Raw genomic sequence first — 24,341 nt, 5'->3', positions numbered from 1 at the left:
TGGAGGGGTCTGGTAGTGGGGTCTGCTGACTTTTCAAACACAAGCCCAGGGGTGAGGTTTCAGTATGGGAGGAAGCTTTGGTTTTTTGGGTTTTTTGTTTGTTTGTTTGTTTTCTGTTTTGTTTTGTTTTTTTAAATCTCAATCTATAGCTCTAGGTGGCCTAGAACTATATGAAAGAAACCCAGTCTAACTTCAAGTTCATGGCAATCCATCTGCCTCTACCCCCCATTTGCTGCAATGACAAATGCAACTCACCACCCCGTGCTGAGAAAATGTCGTATTTTCACGGTGGCCAGGATAATTCAGGCTACACAGTCATATAAAATAGAATGTAGACCATGACACAGAGACACACTCATCCTGTAGCCCCCACAGGGAATCTCTTCTTTCTTTCTAAGGTCTTTCCACCCCAGGGGAGAGGAGAGAGCCTGAGCCTAAGAGCCATGTGACCTAACCCCGAGCTTCTGCCTCAGTTTCCTCATTTATAAAAGGCTGTCAGTGACCGCTGGCCTCCCCTAGCAGGGCGACTGTGAGAATCAGTTAAATCAGCAGTAATATAGACATCTACCATTCAGCAGCAGAGAGGCAGGGCTGCCCTGGGGCGTGGGCACTTTCCATGAGCTCATCCTCTCCATCCTCCCAACCACCTACTAATGCTATCATGTCCTTGGAGAACATGAAGGAATGGAGATTCCAAGAGGTTGGTCGGGATGAAACCACACAACAGTTACCTGAGGAGCAGCAATGGCGCTCCCAGAGACCATGGGATTTTCCTGCTTCCAGTAGCTACAGGTGAGCGTGAGCCCGGAGTGACACGGGCTCAAAGTACAGGAGCCTGCTCGGGTAGCCCCCCTCTTCTCTCCCATTCCACTCAACCCCAGCCTGGTGTGCAGGACATGGCTGGCCAGGAGCTTGGGCAGAAGAAGCCAATACCTCTCCTGTGGTCTTTTCTGTATGAAAACCAGAGTCACCAGGCCTCATCCCCGCCACATTCGCTCATCCATCCTTCCCAATGCTCCATGCCTGCCTCTGTGAGCCGAGGTGTCCAGAGGGTATTGACTTCCGCCCCATACCACACTCGCCCCCAGAACCCAGCTGTGACGCTTTAGTGACTAATGGGGGGGGCTGCAGCTGGAAGGAGGGATAACAGAAAGGCTTTGCACACTGCCTGGGTGGTCTGGGAAGAGCACCTCTGACCTGGGACCTCCCTCAGGGCCAGATGGAGGAAGTGAGTATCCAGCATGCTGGGGGCTCTGCAATTTGCCATCCAGTAGGGTCTGACGTCAGGCCGGAAAAACATCAGGCTTCCAGAAGGAACTCTGCGGTGTTGACGCCACACTTGGATGGAAGCAGATGTTCTTGAGCAGGGAGGGGAAACTGAGGTCTGGCAGGCAATCAGCTCTGGCTGCCACCAGATGGGTCTCCTCCATCCTAGTGTGGTCTCAAGGACTTGATTTACTGTTAGAGTAAGGGTGAGGGCTGGTCATCTGCCTCCTGGGAGGTGCCACCCTGACTTGACCTCTGCAGGAACTTCCAAAACATCAAATTCCCAGGGTGGGCACAAGAGACTCGGCTGCCAGCTGAACGCCCAGCACGAAGTAGCTGCTGGTCACACACACTTCCCAGTGGGCCCTGTGAGCCTTTTAGCCATGTGGTTGCAGGAGGGGAATCTGTCAGTCATCCTGCTCTCTACATAAGCAGGCTGTCCTCGTCATTAGGTATGAGAGGGACACAGTACTGTTGTTACCTAGCCAGACCCCAAGGTGCCCAAAAATGCAATCATTATGTGACACCCTCGGGGACTTGCTGTTGGTGAATGCGTACAGGACCTGTGAACCCAGGTGACTCTAATGGACCAGTCCCTGGAGAAGATCATGAACCCGAGGCTAGAAAGTGCCAGTCACCTTACCCTGTAGCACATCCCAGAAGTCCTCACCCACACAGCTAAAGACCTCAGTGTATTTGTCTGGATGTTCCAAAAGGCAGTCCTTCCCTGGCCAGGTGACCAATGGAGATCCTGGGATGATCAATGATCATCCTGGGAAAGCGTTGTACCTGGACAGGTCTGCCTTCTCTTCTATGCCTTATCCAGGAAGCAGGTACATTCAGAGCCTTTCCCTGACAGTATGGTTTCTTTAGCTACCAGCTTGGAGGGCAGGGGAGGGTTTCCAGAGGAGCTATTGATATTTGGAGTCTCACAGGCTCGCTGGGTATTGGCTTCCTCTCCTGCACCTGTTCACTTGATTCAGCCGGCATGCCTCATCCTTAACAGACCGTGAACCCTTCCCGTCCAGGGGCACCTGTGGCCCTTCAGGCAGTACCGGCTGCTGCAAGGCTGTTGCAAGGCTGCTGCAGACCCAGTGCCATAAGCTTCCCCCAGAAGTTATCTCTTTCAAAAGAGCCCATCACACCCAGATTGGCAGGTTATTGAGTGTCTGTTCCAGCTATTTAGCTCTGTGAGGAAAGCTTAAGAACTGCTGTGGACCACAGGGTCAGACGGATGTGATTGGTGTCACCAGACACATCTGTGGACAATGACATGAACATCACTTCTGGTTTGTTAGAAATCGTTTTAAAATACTACAACTCTGGGGAGATGAGTTGGTGGGTAAAGTGCTCACTGGCCAAGTGCAAAGGTATGATTGGATTTCCAGAAACTACGTGAAAAGCCGAACATGGCTGAATGCCTTAGGTAACCCCAGCACCAGGGGGGGAGTAGAGACAGGTAGATTCCTAAAGTTCCCTGGGTAGCCTGTCTAGCCAATCAGTGAGCTCTAGATTGAGGGAGGGAGGGACCCTGTCCAAAAGAACAAAAAAAAAAAAAAAAAAAAAAAAAAAAAATAGGAGAGATATGGGAAGGCAGCTGATCTTGACCTCTGACCTCCACGTACCCATGTGAACATGTATCTGTGCACACCTATCCAGGCACACCCACACCTACACACATGTACACATTCACTCACACAGGAAAAAAACATGAAGACTCAAAAGTGACAAGAGCAGCCTTCAAACTGAAAGTAGTCACCAGGGTAACATTCATTACCAATTCCCAATGCAGAAGACGGAACTCTGGAACTCCAGTATTTTCTAGAGACCTGAGTAAGTCTTGGGGGCAGGGAAAGGGTAAAGACTGAGAGAAGGGGAGACAGGAAACAGTCCAGAAAGCACAGAGTGATCCCAAACACTGTGGTCTACACTCAGCCTTGAACTTAAATGAGCTTTCACAAAAGGAATGTTCTAGAAGGTGGGGGATGGAAAGGCAGGATCAGGATTGTTCTACTTCTCATCTTGCTCCCACAGCCCTGGGCTGCAGAAAAAGAAAACAAAAAGATGATGCCTAAGCCAGACTGTCCTTCAGTTACCCTCAAGATTCTAACTAGGGTCCAGGATGAAGCCATTATCTCTGACAGGAGGGATAAGAGGCAAAGGCCAGAAACCACCGAGGAGAAAGTGATCATGTCTGCTCTTGTCTGGGGCACAAAGAAAAGCAAATTAAACTGCAGAGAGCTGGAACAGAACAGAAGACAACCACCGTAAACCCAGGCAGACAGGAAAATAGGGTGCAAGGTGGCTCAGTCAGTGAGGGGCTGGCCTCCAAAGCACAAGGACTTGACTTTGATCTCCCAGAACCCATGTAGAAAAAAAGCCAGAGGGTGGAGAGGCAATATGGCTCAATGAGCAAAGGTGCTGCCACCAAGCCTGACCAACCAAGTTTGGAATCCACACGGCAGGAGAGAGCAGACTTCTTCAAGCTGTTCTCTCATCTTCACGTGTGTGGTGTGTGAATGTCAATTTTCTTTAAAAGCTGTGTTATTCCAACACCAGGAAAAAGCAGATCCCTGGTCCTCATAGGCCAGACAACCCGACTTACTTGGTAAATTCAGCCCAGTAAAAGGCTTTCTTGTCTCAAAAAACAAGATGGAAAGCAAATGCAACTGAGGAATGATACTGGATGTTGACTGATGGTCTCCACACTCACACACACACACACACACACACACACACACACACACACACACACACACACACACAGTGGTGAGTACATGGATATACACATAACACAAAGGGGGGAGGAATCAAAGATCCCAAATCTTTGCAATGGGAAACGCCATGCCTCTCTCAGAAGGAGAGAGGTGCTCCCACACTCAAGGTGCCTCTGTTCTATTGGGGCTTGAGTCAGGAAGAGCAGGTGTGAGGGTTCAAACCCCCTGTGCCGCTGGAGGCATCCGGGAGGTCTGAAAACTGGGCAGGCTGAAGACAGACTGCAGGCAGCACAGGCAGGACCAGGTTCAGACGTGAGCGTCACTCACTCGGCAGAGCCCTGCTCCTCACTACAGTTCCATTTGCAAGAGTCACAGAGGGGGAACATCAGGCCTCCAGCCCTCACAGTGGCATTGACAGTCACAGTTTGTTCAGGCCACATGTCAGTTCTGACCACTCACAGTGTGGTCCAGGAACCAACATTCAGCGTCCTGGGGAGCATAAGAGGCTTTCCTGTACTCCAAACCTATTCAGTTTGAATCTTCATTTTGAAAGGTGCTCTGGGAAATGCTCTGGGAGGCACACATATGCCAAGGTACATGTGTGGAAGACACCTCGCATGCATTTCTCTCCTACCGTATGGGGCTCACGGATTAAATTCGGTCAGCTTAGTGGTAAGTGTCCCTACCCCTCTTGAAATTCCCACTGAGACACAATTTTAAATCTCTCCCCTTTTACCAACTCATGAAATCCTCTAACAACTCTGTGGTCACACCCCTTACCACCTGCGTGTAGGAGACAAGCGTGCCAAGATCCCAGCAGGTCGAAAGACAGACTGAGAGCGGGCAGGGCTCTAGACACGAACAATGCGTGTGGTCATAAAACACACTTTAAGGTGAATTAGAAAGCTCTTTAATAACAGATGGGCCCAATCGCCAAGGTAAGTTGCCACCTGAACACTGTGGCAGTTTGACTAAGACACGTTCCCCCATAGTCTTTGGCATTTAAACACTTGGTCCCCTGTAGGTTGCACTGTTTGGGGCTGGGGGCAGGTTAGTTGCTGCAGCCTTGCTGGAGGAAGTAAGTCACAGGGGTGGGGGGGGGGGCAGGTTACAGGCTCTGAGAGTAAAGCGCCTCTTCTACCTTGCTCTTCCACGGTTTCCGTTTGAAGATGTGAGCTCTGTCCCTGTCACTAGACCTACTGTCTGCTGTCCTCACCATCGAGGATGCTGAGTCTTGGGAACTGTAAGCCAAGATAAACGCCTTTTTCTCTAAGTCACCTTGGTCATGGTGTTTTATGCAACAGGAAAGTAACTAAGACACACACCATCCTTTATGAGAAAAGCAAAACAGACGGTCAGAACCTATAATCAGTTCTTAAGCATCCAGACAGGATCCCTGTAAGTGTTAAGCGGGAGTCACCTCTGGGAAGTGGAACTCAGAACCTGGGGGAAGAACACTAGGGAAAACTCCTTACTGTGACGCACTTCCATCATGTTTACTATGGGGGAATGAGTATTTCCTATTCCAAAACAAACTAAAACAAGGTGTTTCTGACACACACACACACACACACACACACACACACACACACACACGCAAACCCAAACTGGTAGAACGGGAGCAAGAAAGATGGGTCGAGATTGCTAGCACTTCCTGCTTGTGATAGTTTGTATATGCTCGGCCTAGGAAGTGGTACCATTAGGAGGTGTGGCCCTGTTGGAGTAGGTGTGTCACTGTGGGTGTGGGCTTTAATACACTCATCCTAGGTGCCTGGAAGCCAGTATTCTCAGAGGCCTTCAGATAAAGATATAGAACTCTTAACTCCTCCTGCACCATGCCTGCCTGGATGCTGCCATGTTCTCACCTTCATGATAATGAACTGAACCTCTGAACCTGTAAACCAGCCCCAGTTGAATGCTGTCCTTTATGAGAGTTGCCTTGGTCATGGTGTCTGCTCACAGCAGTAAACACTGCTCTTGTGGAAGACCCAAGTCCAGTTCCCAGAACTGATATCACTCATTTCACATCTCATAACCCCCAGTAACTCTGATCCTTGCTCTGAGGCTGCCTTTGATCATGTGCAATAGCCCCCCACAGACATACATACACATGGGAGGAAGCCAGGGAGATCCGTCAGGAAGGTCCAGTTAACAATGGCAACTCAGACCACTAAGGTGTCTTCACTGTTCCAATCTCACCCTACAGAGAGCATCTGGCAATGTCTGAAGACTTAGAAGGTTGGGGATGCCAACAACCATGCTCCATTTCCCAGGAGGCCAGGGGTGCTGAGGCAGGGAGACAACAACCTGGCTGGCACACCCCGCTGTTCTGAGTGTATTATGTCACCTCAGGACTCTAACCTTGTGAGGTTCTCATGTATCAAGTCTCCATTGATCCAAGATCCTGCATATCGGACAGGACTGCACCCCTGCTGATGCTGTGAGCGGCAAGACCATCCCTGGCTCAGCCTGCTCAATTGTAAGCAGCAAGAGATGTGTTGGGCTTAGGTGAAAAACCAGAGTACTGAGGCTGGTTGAGGTGTGTGCAGGCAGACAACAAAACAAACTTGTGGACTGCTACTGAGCTCCTTCGGAAGCTCAGGGGTATGAGGTTCCCCATGGGACTAGAGGTGTTGATGTCTGGGACTCACCATCCAGGGTCTCCACAGAGAGCTGCAAGCCCAGGTTGTGCCGAGGGTTGACCACCCAGTGGTTGCTGGTGGCTGTGATGTCAAATACCAACCAGCCCTCCTCAGAAGCCCAGATGGTACGGCTGTCCAGCAAGAAGAGGTCCGACTCCCTGGAGTAGAGAGACAGAGAGACAGAGGGTTAGGTAGGTCACAGCTTGGCCACACTGACAGCCAGCAGCTTACAGACAGGAAGAAGCTCTGTGTAAGACACCAAGTGGGGCAGGGTACCAGTCCTCTACACAGAGACTTGTCAGAAAAGGACATGGGCACAATGACCTCTCAGCAGTTGTGATAGAGAAAGTATAGTTTCTCTAAATAGAAAACTGACATAGGCCATCTCACTCTAGTGTATGTCAGGGGACCCCAGCAGGACACAGGAGAAGCAGGAATTATACAGCTTTCTGGGGCAGAAGGCAATGCCAACACGGTGTCTGGCACCATGCCAAGAGCTCTATGCACCCTGTCAAAGATGGAAGGTTAACTGCCTGAGAGTTGGAGAATAGATGGATTCATGGATAGGAGATAGATGGGTAGATATGTAGATGAATAGGTTAAGTGAATGAACAGAGAAATAAAAGATGAATGAGTGGGCAGGTAGGTAGGTAGGTAGGTAAGTAGTTGGGTAGATGAGAGATGGATAAGGAATGGATGAGTGAATGAACAGATGAATGGGTGGGTGGGTGGTGAATACATGAGAGATAAATAAATGTGTAGGTGGATGAATGGAGAGATGAATTGATAAAGATGGAGACAGACGATGGGTAGATGACATATGGATGGGTGGGTGATGGATAGATGATCGATGGATGGATGAGAGAGATGGATGGAAGGATTGATGAATAGAGGGAGGACAGATGAGATAAAGGAATGTATGGATGGTGGATGAATGGATGGATGGGTGTATGGATGGGGATGGATGGATTATGAATGAATGGATAATGGATGGATGGATGGATGACAGATGGATGACAGATGGATGGATTATGAATGAATGGATGATGGATGGATGGATAGATGGATGGATGGATGGATGGATGGATGGATGGATGGATGACAGATGGATGACGGATGGATGGATTATGAATGGATGGATTGTGAATGGATGGATGATAGATGTATAGATGGATGGATGGATTATGAATGAATGGATGATGAATGGATGATGGATGGATGGATGACAGATGGATGATGGATGGATGGATGATGGGATGGATGGGTGGATAAATGAATGGGGGTGACGGATGAAGCTGACAAATGAATGGGGTGATGGATGGATGAGGGTGATGGAGGTGTAGGTATGTGGAAGACAGATGGGTAGATAAATACCACACCATCCTTGCATATAATATATAAGGTATTCAAAAGAGCTCTTGTGGATTTTTAGTTATTGAGTCTTAGTTTCAACATTCTGAGCCCTTCGGTAATCAACTAAAATACTAGGGCCCCCATGCTGTTCTGGACACTGGGGCAGTAATGCCCCTCTCCAACCTGAACCCTTTCCAGGGCCCCTCACAGCTACCATCAGCCCTGGGGTTACCACCTTCCCTGGAACAGGAAAACATTGAAGCTGTTCATACACAAAACCCTCAGATATGGTAATTGTTGGTTGAGCGGAGTTCACTGGCCAGGCTCTGGAAAAGAAAACTCAGGCAGCTTCCTGTCACCAGGTTCTCACAACAACCCTGTGATTTGGGGATCCTGGCCATATTACTGGGAAGACCTATCTGGGCAGGACTGAGATGTAGAAGGCAGGCCTGACAGAATGTCCTTTAAATTCTCAGAGCCTTTGACAAATCAGACTCATTGTTTGTGTTCCATTAATAGCACCCAGAGCCAATACCAGATGCCAGTCTGAAAAGAGTCTCAAGTTGATCCCAATCTCCTCCTCCTACTAAAGTGCTGGCCTTTCACAGTCTTCAGTCCCACAGGTCCCAGAGACCTCCAAGCTCTCTCCTTGCTGGGAGCCATAATGCATTAAACTGTGACCATGCCCAACAACACACCCAAGTAGGGAAGCTAAGCTGTACCTAGACCCTTAGCCAGTGTTTTTAACTTCTCTGCACTCAGAACCCATCAGCATTGCTCTAGGAGTTCAATAGTCATTCAGAAGCCAAACATGGACATGAACAGTCTCAGAGAGGTAGTGCCAAGGCAGGTGTGAGGGGACCAGTGGTCTCATGGACCCAAGTCACCAAAGGCACAGGAAACGTAGGTGACCTAGGCAAGTCACATCCCCAGGCTTGGAAGTGGTGGGCAGGGGACTTCAGACAGGGACAACATCACCAGGACCATAGGTAGAGGTGTGGGTGGTCCCGGTGCACACTCCTTCGTACCTGATTTAGAAAATGTTGAATTACCTCATTGCTCCAGCCAGAGAGTCACGCCAAACTCACGTGGAAAGCTAATCCGTTATGTGATGATATTAAGAGGGGAGCTTTTCAAGATGGTACCCGTGAGACTAGACCAGTCCTTGTGTGAGGTTTCCAAGGAGAGCATTTGAGCCCCTTTGTACTTTCCCAGCTTCCACTGTGTGAGGACATAGCAACAAGGCGCCATCTTGAAACAGAGTAACGTTTGCCAGACCTGGTTCCCACCAACACTTTAACCTCCGGCCTCCACAACCAGGAACACGAGTTTTGTTCTTCTAAGTTTCCCAGTCTTGAGAAATTCATTACAGCATCATAAAAAACTAAGATGCTACAAATTCTCATCTTAAACCAGGAAACCAAGCACCAGGTAAGAGCCTATGCTGTCCCTTAGGAAACCTCCAGGTCTGCAGTAGTTTGTCTTCTCCATGACTTATTACAGAGGCGAGGATTTGAGAGATCCCAAGTTTTGTTCTGACGTTCGAACTGAGTAATAACAACCTATTCTTCAAGTTCTCCTACCTGGATGCCCCTTTAGAGGTGACTTCAGAACTTATTTGGGGAATATATTTCATAGCTTTCAAAGCCGCACACACAGAAATGTGGCTGGCTTCATCTCCAGTTTGCCTGATGGCTTCCCTAACTCTGCAGAGCTCCCTGAACCAAAGCAGCTCGCTAACGCTACCCTGATAGACAGCGGATGGAAGCAAAAAGATGTATCTGTCACTTCAAGTCAACTCCTGACATCTGCTCCGAGCAGAAGATGAGAAGCCACGGTGATGACACTGTTGAGATGTCTGGTGTGCAGGGAGAGGGGAGCAGACAGGGGGACAAAGCAAGTCGTGTCAGGCCAGAAGTGACTCCCTGGATCACCAAGAAGGCATCCATGTTTTGTAGCCATCTCTGTTTGCAGTTAATCCCATGCATGCAGAGAAGAGCCACACCTTATCTGAAGGGAGAGAGGGGGATGAAGATGTTGCGATCCCTCACCAGAACAGATGTAGGACCATGGGAGACAGACAGCAGGTACCCACTCAATAGCATTTTCTCCCAACTGTGCGGGAAAGTGGATTCCTGGTCTGGCTCATAGTATTGCAAAAGAACATAGAGAGCTGTGAATGGGCCTCCAGGACAGTCTTTGTTACCTAGAGCACAATGGCTGCCTGCCCAGCCCAGGCTGAGTGCAGAGAGAGGTAGGGGAACAAACCCAAAAGTGCTAGGGCCCCTAGGAACAGATGCACATTCATTTGCCTTCCCCACTCCAGAAGCCTGAGTGCTTACCAAGCCTGAAACTCCGAACTTTCCCCAGCCTTTGGTCACATTAGATGTCCCCACATTGGGCATGGGGACACATGCCTGTAATCCCAGCACCCGGGAGGCTAACGCAGGACCGCTATGGTTCTGATCTATGTGGTGAATTCGGGCAGCAGATATGGTTTCCATTTCATTCGTGGGCCTGAGAACATGGTGCCATTGCTTTATACATGGTAGAACTAGGTGTGTCATAGCAAATCTAATTTAAGAACTTCTATCCCTGGGCCTTATCCCCATCCACTGACTCCCCCATAGGTCACATCTCAGTAGGGAGGCAGGGAGATGCAGGATCTGTTAGGATCCGCATGGTATCTGCCATTCTCTGCACTTCGTGGAATGGAGACATCACCAGAGGAGGGTGGGATCCGAGAGGATGGACACAGAAGCCAAGGAAGCTCACCCTCAGCCCTGGTGTCTTCCTAGGTAAAATGAGAACAGGGTCCCCTTGAACGGCAACTGGAAAGAGCCAAGTGAACACAGGCACACTCCCAGTGTTCCTGAGTTACATGCCGGTTAGGCCAGGGTGAGCAGATTCTCTCTGCTATGTGCTAGGAAATCCTAGGGACTTGCTCAAGTATTCTCAGCAGAAAGTCCTCCATCCATACAAGGCTGTCAACTGTGGACTTCACGCATGTACAGCGACACTCAGAGCTGTGGGAGACCCTCTAAGCATGGCCACCAACAATTCCTCCTGTCTGTATCCAGGATGCATCCCCTCATACAGCAGAGGAGGCTGATATCCATCTCAGGTGCCTGGGCTGATTGTGTGACCCGCTGTGTCAACAGGTCCCTGTGGGAGCAAGGTCCAGCCAGGCCTTGAGAATCTGAGTTGCTTCTGGGTTTGTCCCTGGTAACTGAATCACCGAGTCAGCAAGCCTTGCTGCAGTGGGGGTTGGGGAAGGAAGGTGAGGGGGCCTCCTGTGCTGGATAGTTCTATGTCTACTTGACATAGGCTAAAGTCAATGAGAGGAGGGAACTTCAATTTAGAAAATGCCTCCATAAGATTAGGCTGTGCACAAGACCGTAGGGCATTTTTTTAAATTGATGATTGATATGGAAAAGGACCAGCCCATTGTGGGTGGAGCCCTGCCAGGGCTGGTGGTCCTAGGTTCTAAAAGCTGGAAGAGCAATCCATGATGAGCAAGCCAGCAAGCAGAATCCATCCATGGCCTCTGCATCAGATCCTGCCTCTCTAGCTTCCTGCCCTGTATGAGTTCCAGTCCTGACGTCTTCCGAAGATGAACAGTGATGTGGAAGCGTAAGCCAAATAAACCCTGTCCTTCCCAACTTGATTTTGGTCATGGTGTTCTGTTGAATTAATAGAACCCCCAATTATGATGTCTCCTGAAGAGGGGGAGAGAGATCATTCAGCTGGAGGGTCTGCAAAGAGAGTATATCTGCTACTTCTCTGTTAAGGTGATAAACGCCGTGACCAGCAGCACCTTAAACAAACAGGTGTTTATTTTAGCTATGTCTCCGGGAATTGAGTCAATCTGTCATATCAGGGAAGACAGGGTGTCAAAGCAAAGAAAGCACAGCAGCAGGAGCAAGAAGCTGGCAGGCCAAAGACATGCTGTCAGTCAAAAAAGCATAGCAAGAGCAAAAGGGGGGGGGAAGAAGTAGAAACTTGAGGGTTTGCTAGAAAGTCGGTTGAATGGTGTTTTGCTGGGGCAAACACATGAAGCAATGTTTAGCTGAAGCAAACACAGGTGAAAGGACATTCTGCTAAAGCAAGCATGTGAAAGGACATGTGAAGAAGGAGTCTTTGCTAACAACATGCATGTGTTGGTTTACCTTACATGCACAGTTGAGCTGCATTTGTCGGGACTGCACAGAAAGAAATACACCAAACAAAACAAAACAAAACAAAACAAAACAAAAACCCTTCTGGTGGTGTTCTGTGGACATTTCCATGGCTGATTGGCAGAGTGATGTCAGCAGAGACAGACGCGCATGCTGAGGCAGGCCCGTGGAGCACATGTGATGTTTGGAGGGAATAAATAGCACTAGGCAGCCAGAGACAGAGCTTAGGTGACTCTGCTGGGTCTCACCACGGCTGATTCGTGTTTGCTATCCTGACTACTGAACTGGACGTCTGCGGTATCTGTGAAGTGTTTGCCAGTGGATCAAGCTGCCCCTGCTGACCTGTGAACTGAGCTGCCGACTTCCAGACAACTCTCGAGAGTTGTTCCCAAGAACCTTTCTAAGCAGGCCCACTTTCCCCGTATCCTTTCTTTCCCACTACCTCTGGTGGGTGGTGGGCTAGAAGGGAGGTTTTCAAGTATTTAAGAACCATCATTAAAACTAATAGGACTGAAAAGAATTACACTGGGGGGGGGGGGTCTGGCTCAGTGTTAAGCACTGGATGCTCTTCCAGAGGTCCTGAGTTCAATTCCCAGCAACCACATGGTGGCTCACAACCATCTGGAATGGGATCTGATACCCTCTTCTGGTGTGTCTGAAGACAGCTATAGTGTACTTACATTAAATAAATAATAAATAAATAAATGGATGAATAAATAAATCTTTGAGAAAGAAAAAAGAAAGATGTATGTAGAAAATTTTAAAAAGAAAATAAAAAGGGAAAAAAATTACACTGTCAGATCACAGTTCTGCCAACAACCATACACAGAGAGCGAGTGAGCCCCAACCGCCAGTGATGTACTTCCTCCAAGAAGGCTGCACCTCATAGACATTCCACACCCTCCCCAAACACCAGCACCAGCTGGGACTAAGTCTTCAATTTCTCGTTCAAACCACCATAGCAAGGGGGGAAGAGGCCCGCCATTCCTGAGTGAGGTGTCAGCTTGGGTATCTCAGTGCCCAGCATCATTGGTGACCTCAGATGGCCCCAGGAACAGAAGAGAAGCCCTCGGTCGTCCTTTGGAAACTGACGAACAAATGTAAAACATACAAAGGATGGGGAAGGCGGCTCAGTCAGCAAAGTGCTTGTATTGCAGGCATGAGGACCCAAGTTCAAATCCCCAGCACCTACTTTAAAAAAAATGGGCAGGGCAGGGCTTGGACAGCAGAGACAGGAGGATCCTGGGTTTTAGTGAGCAGCCAACCTAGTCAGTGAGAAAAGGTGCCTCCAGTAATAAGGCGGGCTGCATGCCTGAAAATGACACCTGCTTTCAAATTCTGGCCTCCAAACATGAGCACATGGACCGCCCCATACATGAACCACATGCTGTAACTTTTCTCTTTTCTGGCTTGAGTCTGAAAAGATCTTGTGCACGCTGTCACACCTACTATGTGCATCATATGTGTAGCCGCCCTTCATGCTGTCACACCTATTATGTGCATCATATGTGCAGTAACCCTGCATGCTGTCACACCTACTGTATGCACCATATGTGCAGCTGCCCTGCATGCTGTCACACCTACTGTATGCACCATATGTGTAGCTGCCCTGCATGCTGTCATATCTACTGTATGCATCATATGTGCAGCAACCCTGCATGCTGTCACACCTACTGTATGCACCATATGTGCAGCTGCCCTGCATGCTGTCACACCTACTGTATGCATCATATGTGCAGCAACCCTGCATGCTGTCATACCTACTGTATGCACCATATGTGTAGCTGCCCTGCATGCTGTCACACCTACTGTATGCATCATATGTGCAGCAACCCTGCATGCTGTCACACCTACTGTATGCACCATATGTGCAGCTGCCCTGCATGCTGTCACACCTACTGTATGCACCATATGTGTAGCTGCCCTGCATGCTGTCACACCTACTGTATGCACCATATGTGCAGCTGCCCTGCATGCTGTCATACCTACTGTGCATCATATGAGCAATAGTCCTGCACGCTGTCACATTCACTGTGCATCATATTAGCAGCAGCCCTGCATGCTGTCACACCTACTGTGTACACCATATGAGCAATAGTCCTTCATGCTGTCACACCTGCTGTGTATCATATGTGCAGTAGCCCTGCATGCTGTCACACCTACTGTATGCATCATATGTGTAGCTGCCCTGCATGCTGTCATACCTACTGTGTGCATCATATGAGCAATATCCCTGCATGCTGTCACACCTACTGTGCATCGTGAGTGCAACAGCCCTGCTGTATCCAGAAGACAATGTTTCTTTGTAGCCATCCACCACCTCTGGCTCTTACACTCCCTGAGTCTAGGGAGCGAGTGTGTGTGTGTGTGTGTGTGTGTGTGTGTGTGTGTGTGTGTGTATGTGTGTGTGTGTGTGTGTGTGTGTGTGTGTGTGATAGAAATGTCCTGTGTAAGGCTGAGCACTCCATGGTCCCTTTTTCTCTGCACCCTGACCAGCTGTGGGTCTCTGTGTTAACCTCCTTCTACTGCAACAAAAAGCTTCTGGAGTGAGGGCTGAGAGATGCTCTATCCTTTTTAATGAACAAAACTTATGACACTCGGCACAGTGCCCCCTGTAAGGATAACTTCCTGAAGCTTGCATCCCTTACACAAGAAGCCTACTTGAGTACTCTTTGGACTCTAGAAGGTGGAAACCTCAATGGGTCAGAGGTTGTTCTCTGGTCTGCATGGTAGCAAGTGCATGTATACACACACACACACACACACACACACACACACAGCATCAAGACACAGAAGGTCACCCTCTCCCCTCCAGAAACCCAGGCTTCCCTGGAGCCCTGCTCTGTGCAGTGTGAACCAGGGCTGACCCTGAGACAGGCACTGTGGTGTTAATAATTAACCACCTGGCTGTGGCCTGCAAGCTGCTACATCCAGGGCACCTCCTCCCAAGGAAACTTGTGAACTGTAGAAACCTAAACCTCCAGGGGAAGTGGGTGGAGCTGCCCTACACACACACACACACACACACACACACACACACACACACACCAGCCCTATCAACACACCCTCTCGTGGAAAGTTCTACCACCATGGAAAGTGGGAATTTTAAATCTCCAGTGTGGGAGGGTGGAGAGTCCTGTCTGGGACTTCTGACTACTCTGAGGCTATTTCTAGTCTGCAAAACCCAGGAGCCTTCAACCATTCCCTTGGGGATGCCCTCACGTTCTCCTATCAACACTACCAAAAACAGTCTTTTTCTTGGAGGGAGGGAGGGAGGGAGAGAGAGAGAGAGAGAGAGAGAGAGAGAGAGAGAGAGAGACCCAAAAGGCCATCTGGAAAATGAGGGTCTCAACCACAAGTGAAGGCCTGTTTCAGAGCCCAGTTCCCACTGTGAGGAAGGTATCTATTTGATTCCAGGGTCCTGAGGGCCCAGGTGAACCTTGAAGTCCTTGGACGACATCTTAGTTGCGGCTGTAAATGGGGGAGTATCTGTATCAATGCTGATGGTGGCTGGGAGGGAGGGAGAATCTGGGTGGCTGCCACACTCTTAAAGAGATATGACTAAATGTGTGCTCACACTCACACATGGTGGTGTAGGCCTACAATCCCAGCTACTGGGACAATTTCGAGTTCAAGGCCAGCCTGTGCAATCTGGGAAGACTGCCTCAAAATGAAAATAAGAGGGAGAGGGCAGGATAGATTGGGTTGTGGGGAGAGCACAGCTCAGTAGTAGAGTGCATACTTAACAGACTCCAGGCCCTGAATTCAAGTTTTAGAATTGAGGGGGGATTTTCCCCAATATCACAGCCTGAGGCTCAGCTGTAGCTCCTCCAGGGACCCTCAGGAACCACCTGCAGGAACCCTCAGGCAGAGCCCACCACCTGCAGGGACCCTCAGGCACAGTGACCACCTACAAGGACCCTCAGGCAGAGCCCACCACCTGCAGGGACCCTCAGGCAGAGCCCACCACCTGCAGGGACCCTCAGGCACAGTGACTACCTACAAGGACCCTCAGGCAGAGCCCACCACCTGCAGGGACCCTTAGGCAGAGCCCACCACCTGCAGGGACCCTCAGGCACAGTGACCACCTGCAGGGACCCTCAGGCACAGTGACCACCTGCAGGGACCCTCAGGCAGAGCCCACCACCTGCAGGGACCCTCAGGCACAGTGACTACCTACAAGGACCCTCAGGCAGAGCCCACCACCTGCAGGGACCCTTAGGCAGAGCCCACCACCTGCAGGGACCCTCAGGCACAGTGACCACCTGCAGGGACCCTCAGGCACAGTGACCACCTGCAGGGACCCTCAGGCACAGTGACTACCTACAAGGACCCTCAGGCAGAGCCCACCACCTGCAGGGACCCTCATGCAGAGCTTGCCACTCGCAGGGCCCAAAGTCACCACAGTGTCATCATCCTCAGTAAAAGGAGACAGTGAAGAGTGTCAGCATGATGTGACTGTTGGCAGAGCATCCACAACCAAGAAAAGACGCCACTTCAAGAAGCCAGAAAAGGCTAGGAACTGAGTCACCATCACCCCCCCCCCCATTCCAATCCAGACATCTGGTGTCATCCTCTGTAATATGTATGCCATTTTAGTTTTTGCAACAGGCTCTCTGTGAACTTGGAGCATCATGTTTGGGGTTGCCCAAACCAGCTAGCCAGCAAGAGCCCCAGGATCTGCCTGTCTCTGCCCTCCACAGTGGGATTATAGATTCACATCACCGTGCCCTGCCTTTATTAAAACAGAACAAAACAAAGAAGCAGAATCTCCCTGTGTAGCCCAGGCTGGCCTCAAATTCACAGAGATCTGCCTGCCTCTACCCACGGAATGTTGGGATGAAAGGTGTGTCTACTCGCCCTGTACCTCCAAGCTGTCCTGTGTGTGGTGAGCATCCACATTCAGGTCTTTATGTTTATGCACTGAAGACCTTACCCACTGAGCCATCTCTTTAGCTCTAGATTTTGTATTTTAAGCCATTAAACATGTGGTCCCTTGTTACAGCAACCTGGTTAGCATCAGCATCAGGGGACACCTCCCCTCCCGTGCCTATGCCAGAGCTGGGGACAAAGGCAGCCAGAATGGGGTCCGAAGACAAGAGGCCAGGACAGCAACACACAAACTGGGAAACCAAAATGCTAACAAAACATCTAAAAGAAAAGATCTATGGAAGTGCGAAGTCAAGGCACAAAACCTGTGGGAGAAAGAGGCTCAAGGGGACACCCCAGCAGGGCAGGAGAAGACTGAGCAGAAGCAGTTTAGACCAGTATAGACAACAGGGCTAGCACAAGTGTTTCTGACAAAAGGGACAGACAGGACCCCGTATGAGACCAGTGGGGAAACGATGCAGGTGGCTTGGGCCAGGGCCTGCAGGCCTCTGGTCACCGTCAGGTACTAAGCGATGGAGATGAGAGAACATGCTGAGGGGCAGAATCTTTGCCAGTTATCACACACACACACACACACACACACACACACACACACGCACACACACACATCTTCATTGTGCTGGGCAGGATTCAGGGGTAGAAAAAGAGGGAGAGGGGAAGAGGTGGGAGAGAGGGAGGGGGAGGGAGAGGAAAAAAGGGGGAGGGGAAGAGAGAGGGAGAGGGGAAGAGGTTGGGAGAGGGAGGGGGAGGGAGAGGAAAAAAGGGGGAGGGGAAGAGGGAGGGAGAGGGGAAGAGGTGGGAAAGAGGGAGGGGGAGGGAGAGGAAAAAAGGGGGAGGGGAAGAGGGAGGGAGAGGGGAAGAGGTGGGGGAGAGGGAGGGGGAGGGAGAGGACAAAAAGGGGGAGGGGAAGATGGAGGGAGAGGGGAAGAGGTGGGGGAGAGGGAGAGAGAAAAAGGGGGAGGGAAAGAGGGAGGGAAAGGGAGGGGGGGGGGAGAGAGAGAGAGAGAGAGAGAGAGAGAGAGAGAGAGAGAGAACAGAGCAAACAGCGAACAAGCATTCCCAGGCTAGCATGACGTCATGTGGGTAGAGCCCTCATGAGTCAGGAGAGAAGGCACTTAGACGGTGTACCTGGAGCCAGCCCAGCACGCACACTCCAGGCCACAGGGAGGCCCAGGAGACAGATCAAAGTCCTGAGGGGAAGTTGGCCCTGCAGGGTCAGTCACCAGGCGCCTGGAGCTGCCCACCTCAGTGTTAGGAAATGCCCTGCTTCTCCAACAAGGACCTAAATGGTCCTGGCGTCCCTGCGGCTGGCCGATGAAGTCAGAGAGGCCAATGCTTTTTATAAATCACTTTCTGGATGCCTTACATATATCCAGGAAGACCAAAATTAAGTCGTTTGGGAGAAAGGTGGAAAAACAGATGAAAAGCCACAACACCTCCTACCACAGACTGAGCTGGGGCCACCCACAGTCTTCCCATCCACCCCAAGACTGGCAGACTGCCCACCGAGGAAGCCCACCAGGCATCCTCGGAGGGCCCAGGACGGCCTGCACAGGGACCAGAAGGGCTGTGCTGCTCATGCAGGGAACAAGTGGCCATTCATACTCGGGGCTTCAAGAGCTTGTCTGGAAGAAGATGGGTTTGGAATATATCCGGGTCTCCAAAGTGTGCCCCTTAGCAGAGGGCCAGAGGCTAACAGGGCTTGCAGTAAAATAGGCATATTGATCGTCAAAGTGATCATACTACACGTGTGTACATTAAAGGCTCTGAAGGGCCTCAAGACAGCTCAGTGGCTTAAGAAAGAACTGAGATCTTCAGATTGTCCTCCGATCCTACAAAAGACAAACACACCCAACAAATACATAAATACACAAAATGAATATGTATGTAAAAACATTTAAAGAAAAAGAATGGAACTTTCTCTCTGAATCTCACAAGTGTCCCAGATATGGACTGGATTCCTGATTCCCTGACACCTTTGCCCACTGGTCCTACTCTGAGCCCCTTGGAAGCTGACTCCCAAATCCCACGGTGATCACCCACACTGACTAAGGAGAGACTCTGGGTACCTCCTCCATCGTCCTGCAGGGACCCTGCCTGGTGCTGGAGACGTGGAAACTGGGGGCAGGGATCCCTTGGTGAGATCCACTTGGACACCGTGCAAAGACTGTGTCATCTGGTGACACATCGAACGTCATCACAGTGAGACCTTGGGAGGCCTGCCCCCCTGCAAGAAACTGTGGGGAGCCCTGTGGAGCTTCTGAGTCAGCTCCATGTCCTCTCGATGGACCCCCGACTGCTGCTGATGGTGCAAGGCGGATCTTTCCAGACTTGGTCTCCCCCATTTCCTGCAGCCTCCAGCTCTAGCTTGAAATAGGGCAAGAAAACCTCACGCTCCTCACGGCATCACCGAACCAACACCGCCAGGTTTTCCACCGCATCGCCTTTCCAACCTTAAGGGGTAGAAAAAATAAAAGAACCACAGACAGACTGTTTTAGGCTTCCAAAACCCAGAGACCAAAAGAGGAAAGGATCGTGGTATAGCAAGAAAATGAACTTGATGTTGGTGGTGCATGGAGCTACTGACAGAGCTGGTGAGGCCATGCCTTGCCCCCCAAGGCCCTCTGTAGGGCACAGACGGTCTAGTCACCTTCAGGCCTGTCTTACCCTCACAGACAGAAGTTCTCACTAGTCAGAGTATAGATTGGGGCTGTTGAGAGAGCAAACCTTATTTTCCCAAGTCAGCAGTCCTCATGCATGGTCCATACAACCCAAACCATGGGGTACAGACTAATAGACACCAATTTGTGCAAATGAGACATTACCATCTATCACATAATCAAATTAAGTCAGGAACATGTAGACATGTAGGTGTATCAAAAACACCTCACACAAAACCACCTCAGAGAGCTAAGGCGAGGAGCTAGTTGGTAAAATGGCCTTGCAGAAGCACCAGGCTCTGAGTTCAACTCCCAAGCACCTGTGGATAAGCTGAGGCGTGTTCTTGTAACCATCACTGAGGAGGTAACAATAGTCCGTTCCCTGGGGCTCGCTGGCTGCCCAAGGCTAGCCTACACACTGAGCAGCAGGCCAAGGAAAAACTTTAAGTCAAAATACAATGAACAAGGTGCACGGCACCTGTGGTTGTCCTGGTTTGGACACGCAAAGGCACACGTGCACACCTACACACAAACATGCACACGCATGGGCATACACAAAACCATATGAGAGTTAACAGGCTCCTTAGTTTATCAAGAATATAAGGCCAATGAATGATACACCTGCCACATCTGGACCTCGAAAAGTGAGGGGGGCACCTGGGTCAGTGAGACGCCTCAGCGAGTAACTGCATGTGCCTCCAATGACCAGGTAGAAAGACCACAGTGTCCTCAGTGGCTTAAGGTACTTGCCACCAAGCATGGTGACCTGAGTCTGATCCCCAGGACCCAAACACTAGGAGAGAACTGTGCCCAGAGGCCACAAGGAACACTGTTTACTAGCCCGTGGCATTTCAGAAATGTGGTGACCAGGGCAAGTCTGGAAAGATCCGACTCTGGGCCACCAGCCGCAGACAGAGGTCCATCAAGAGGACACCAAGCTGACTCAGAAGTTCCACAGGGCTCCCCACAGTTTCTTGGGGGGAGGCCTCCCAAGGTGTCACCGTCTCACTGTGATGTTTGATGTGTCACCGTCTCACTGTGATGTTTGATGTGTCACCGGATGAACAGTGTGGCTTAGGCCTTGCACTGTGCCCAATCTCACCAAGGGGGAGCGAGCAGACAAACGCCACCACCCCAGTCTCCAAGTCTACACACCAGCCAGTGGCTTACGTACCTCACGCCGAGCACACCGACGCAGCTTTCAAATGTTATCGATAAACTCCGACAATAGGCAAACATAAGCCTGCACTGCCGTCTTAATGACAGTGTGCTTGTGACCACTCCTAAGATTCTCCACAGCTAAGGCTAACAGGGGCCTCAGGAAGCAGGGCAGAGGGCCAGAGGGAGCAGAGAAAAGGAGCAGCTAAGGAAAAGGATTCATACTTGCTAGGTGTCGAAGAGCTAGGCCAGAACCTGAACACCCTAAGGAGGAGGCTCGTTGGGTTAGAACGGAGGGTCTGGATTCCTCTCTATTCTTGGGTGGGATTCTGTGAGCAGGTAGATTCAGGAGCTGTAAGCAGTGGGAGCCTAGTGACAAGCCAAGCAACTGGAGGCAGGAACAAGCTGAAGGGAAGGTTGGGATGAAGTGAGGGAACCGAGGAACAGCTCTGACACCTCCACAGGGGTATGTCCCAAAGGCCGACACCTCTGGACCTTCCTACCTGGGAAGCAAGGCCCCAGGGCCCAGGGGGTCTCGCTGTTGGCTCTTGATGAACTGGAATCCCTGCTCCACCAGGGCTACTCTGTCCCTCCAGACAAGTCCACTGGCTATTCTGTTTCTACATCTAGGTGCTACAAGGTGTGCCAGAGGCTGGAGAGGCCAGTGACCATCAGACACCCCAGAAAAGGGCCAAAAGCCCACCAAAACTAGGAGCTCTGCCTGAAATGATGCCCGATGAAGGCCGAAGTACCACAGGATGCAACTTTGTCTATGGACTGCCACCCCGCAGCAGGGGAGCGGACCAGAGCTATCCATCCCCTGAGGAGCCTGCCCGGTACCATCCTGCTCCCAGCCTCACCCCCACCCCCATATTCCTATGGGTCTCTCCTAGAAACCTTTCCCAAACCTTCATTTTAGGGCTTTTAGGAGAGTACTAGGGACCCAGCTCAGGTGCTTAAGCTTTCAGGGCAAGCCAGGCAAGAAAATGCACCTATAATTTCAGTGCCCAGGATGGGCAGACTCAAGGGCCCCTGACTGGCAAGGAAGATTAGCAAAACTGCAGATTCTGTGAAAGACAGTATCTCAGAAAGAAAGTGGAGTGTAATTGAGGGAGACACTGGTTTGTGTTCTCTGGTTTATGCTTACACACACACACACACACACACACACACACACACACACATTTCACAGTTGACCCTGGAGAAACCTTGACCTGAGACCAGGGCCCAGGAGGCTTTCCTCAATGGCAGCTTCACTGGCTCAGCAGCGGCTGCTTCCCTTCCTTGTCTTGCAGCTGCACTAGCGATTGCCGGAGGCAGTGCCGTGGCCCATTAGTCGAGCACAAGAGAAAGAAGATGGTACCCATGGGGATGGCAGTGGGAAGAGGAAGGAAGACAGCAGAGTTTGCAGAAGCCTCGGATGTTCCCTGCTCCTGACCCGCGTTTCAGATAGCGGAGGCCTTTGTAGAAACAGTCGACCACTCGGAAACAACCCGTTTTCCCAGTCCTCACAGCATTAGTGTCTGAGAAGGCATTTGTTATCCCAGCTACGCATGACCGCTTACAAGCAAATTGAAAAATACCAATTCCCATTGTTTCCCGCCAAGAAGCTAAAGCCTTACAGGCCTTGATATGAAACACATATGTTAATGCATTTGGAAAAATAGGTTCCTAGAGGTGAGCAGAGGGAGGCCCCAATCCAAGAACGGAGCACTTTCAGAATTAAGGTGTCTGATCAAGTTATCCAGACAGACCGGATCCTATAGCCCACTGTCCCCAGATGCAGTCCAGCATGGAGAACCCAGGGCCCCAGCACCTGCTGCCATTTGCCCTGTCAGTGAGAGCCCACTGACCCCTGGACACTGGGGCAGAGCCTCCCGGCTCTGCGAAAAATAACTGTGACAGCAAAGAGAATTGAGCGCAGAATGACTGTAAGCAATCTTCACTTCTTAGCAATTGAGCTCAGATGCTGAGGTAAGATTGAAAACAAGGGCAGTTGGCAAGCGTGCTGGGCAGACCAACCAGTAAGTTCACAAGCAGATGCCCTGGTACTCATGCATACATGTCTCCGTGGGTCATGTGGCCATGTCCCCCTGGAACACAACACCTCCACATAGGAGGCCCTTGCCCTACAGCCAGACTATTTTCACAGTAGGCATTCTCAGAGTGCCTACTGTGTGCCTTAGACCTCACTCCTGCAGAGAGCCTCTGCAGCTGCTATTCAGAATTCAGTCAGAGCTCCATGAGGCTCTGCCAGGCCAGCAGCCCACCAACTCCACACACTCGTGTGCCCAGAGGTGGCTACGGGCAGCAGACTGGGCTGCCTCACAGCATTGCTAGAACAAGTCAGGAAGGTCATCTGTCCTCTCTGCCTCAGTTTCCCTGGTGGAAATCTGGCTGGCCTATCACCCGGTTCAACGAATTGTGTCGTGCCTCTGTTCTCTGCAAAGTGGGGGAAGAAGAAGCCTCTATGGGGTTTTGTAGCCACACGGGCAGATTCTGTGAGCACCGCTGCTCAGGGGGACAGTTACCACTTCTGGCACACAGGTAGATCTCTGGGAGGGTAGGCAGAGGACTGTATCTCAACCATGCAGCAAAGAGCACCTCTCCTGTGCACATGTGCACAAGTCTACAACAATGCTGGCCTGACTGGGGACCCCTGCCCAGATAGACTCCGTGGGATTCAGTGATGGTCAGGGCCTGAGAAAATAAGAACCATCACCCCCGCCAAGCACCCTGCTGAGCTCCTATGACAAGTATCCCACAGATATGCCTTTACCACTGACACCCAAGTGCCACCACCCAGTGCCCAAGAAGCCGAGCTGTGGGTGAATGATGTGAGGAAGGAAAGGCCCACAGATCAAAACAGCCGCCATAGCCCACCAGCCGGCCTCAGACCGCAGGAAAGGAAGCCAGTGGGCACTTGGCTCCAGGACACAGAAGGACCGGCCGGCTGCCTTCCCAGAACTAAATAGATTGGACACAGTGGCTTGCCGTCCTCCCTGCTGGGTGGCATTGGATGCAAGCTTTTTCCAGAGTGATCCTTGAAAATTAGTGAGGGGGCCCTGAGAGGAACCAAACAGCACCAAGGACCACACTTTCTTGTCCAAAGCTCAGAGCTGGGGTCTGGAGTGTTACGCAGAGAAAGGGGTCTCAAGAAGAGATTCTCAGGCGGTTCTAACCTGGGGTTTTCACACCCCTCTCCTGTGATCTTCCAAGACAGCACTAATCTGCTGTTTCATAGTGCTGGCTACTGAGGCAGCTCAGATCACAAGCTTATGCCTCTGTACTGAGGTGTAGTGGCAAGAGGTAGAAGCCAGGAGATACAAAAGAGCTGACACACAGGCCTTCAGAAGCAGGAGGAAGGCTGGAAGCTTCTGGAAAGATCCCCACTCTCAACTAGTTTCCTCCCCATACCAATGAGATGGACAGAGTCTGGAATATAAATAGGTTTCTGTCCTGTGAGGAAAGGGACAG

The 24,341-nt window shown here is 50.7% G+C and overlaps 1 protein-coding gene across 1 annotated transcript in view; it reads right to left on the bottom strand.

The window, feature by feature from the left end:
* Positions 1 to 24,341, bottom strand: part of BMP7 (bone morphogenetic protein 7) — a gene marked incomplete at both ends in the record, with an annotated part of 74,712 nt that overhangs the window by 18,921 nt on the left and 31,450 nt on the right. The window contains one exon of the mRNA XM_080925266.1: positions 6,635 to 6,783. Within this exon, the coding sequence (XP_080781392.1) occupies positions 6,635 to 6,783 (149 nt within the window). The remainder of the gene's footprint in view (positions 1 to 6,634; positions 6,784 to 24,341) is intronic.

Source organism: Micromys minutus, assembly GCF_963924665.1.
Source record: "Micromys minutus genome assembly, chromosome: 11".
In the NCBI taxonomy this organism is placed as follows: domain Eukaryota; kingdom Metazoa; phylum Chordata; class Mammalia; order Rodentia; family Muridae; genus Micromys; species Micromys minutus.
The sequence above is the reverse complement of the archived record's forward strand: the minus strand, read 5'-3'. Positions and strand labels throughout refer to the sequence as shown.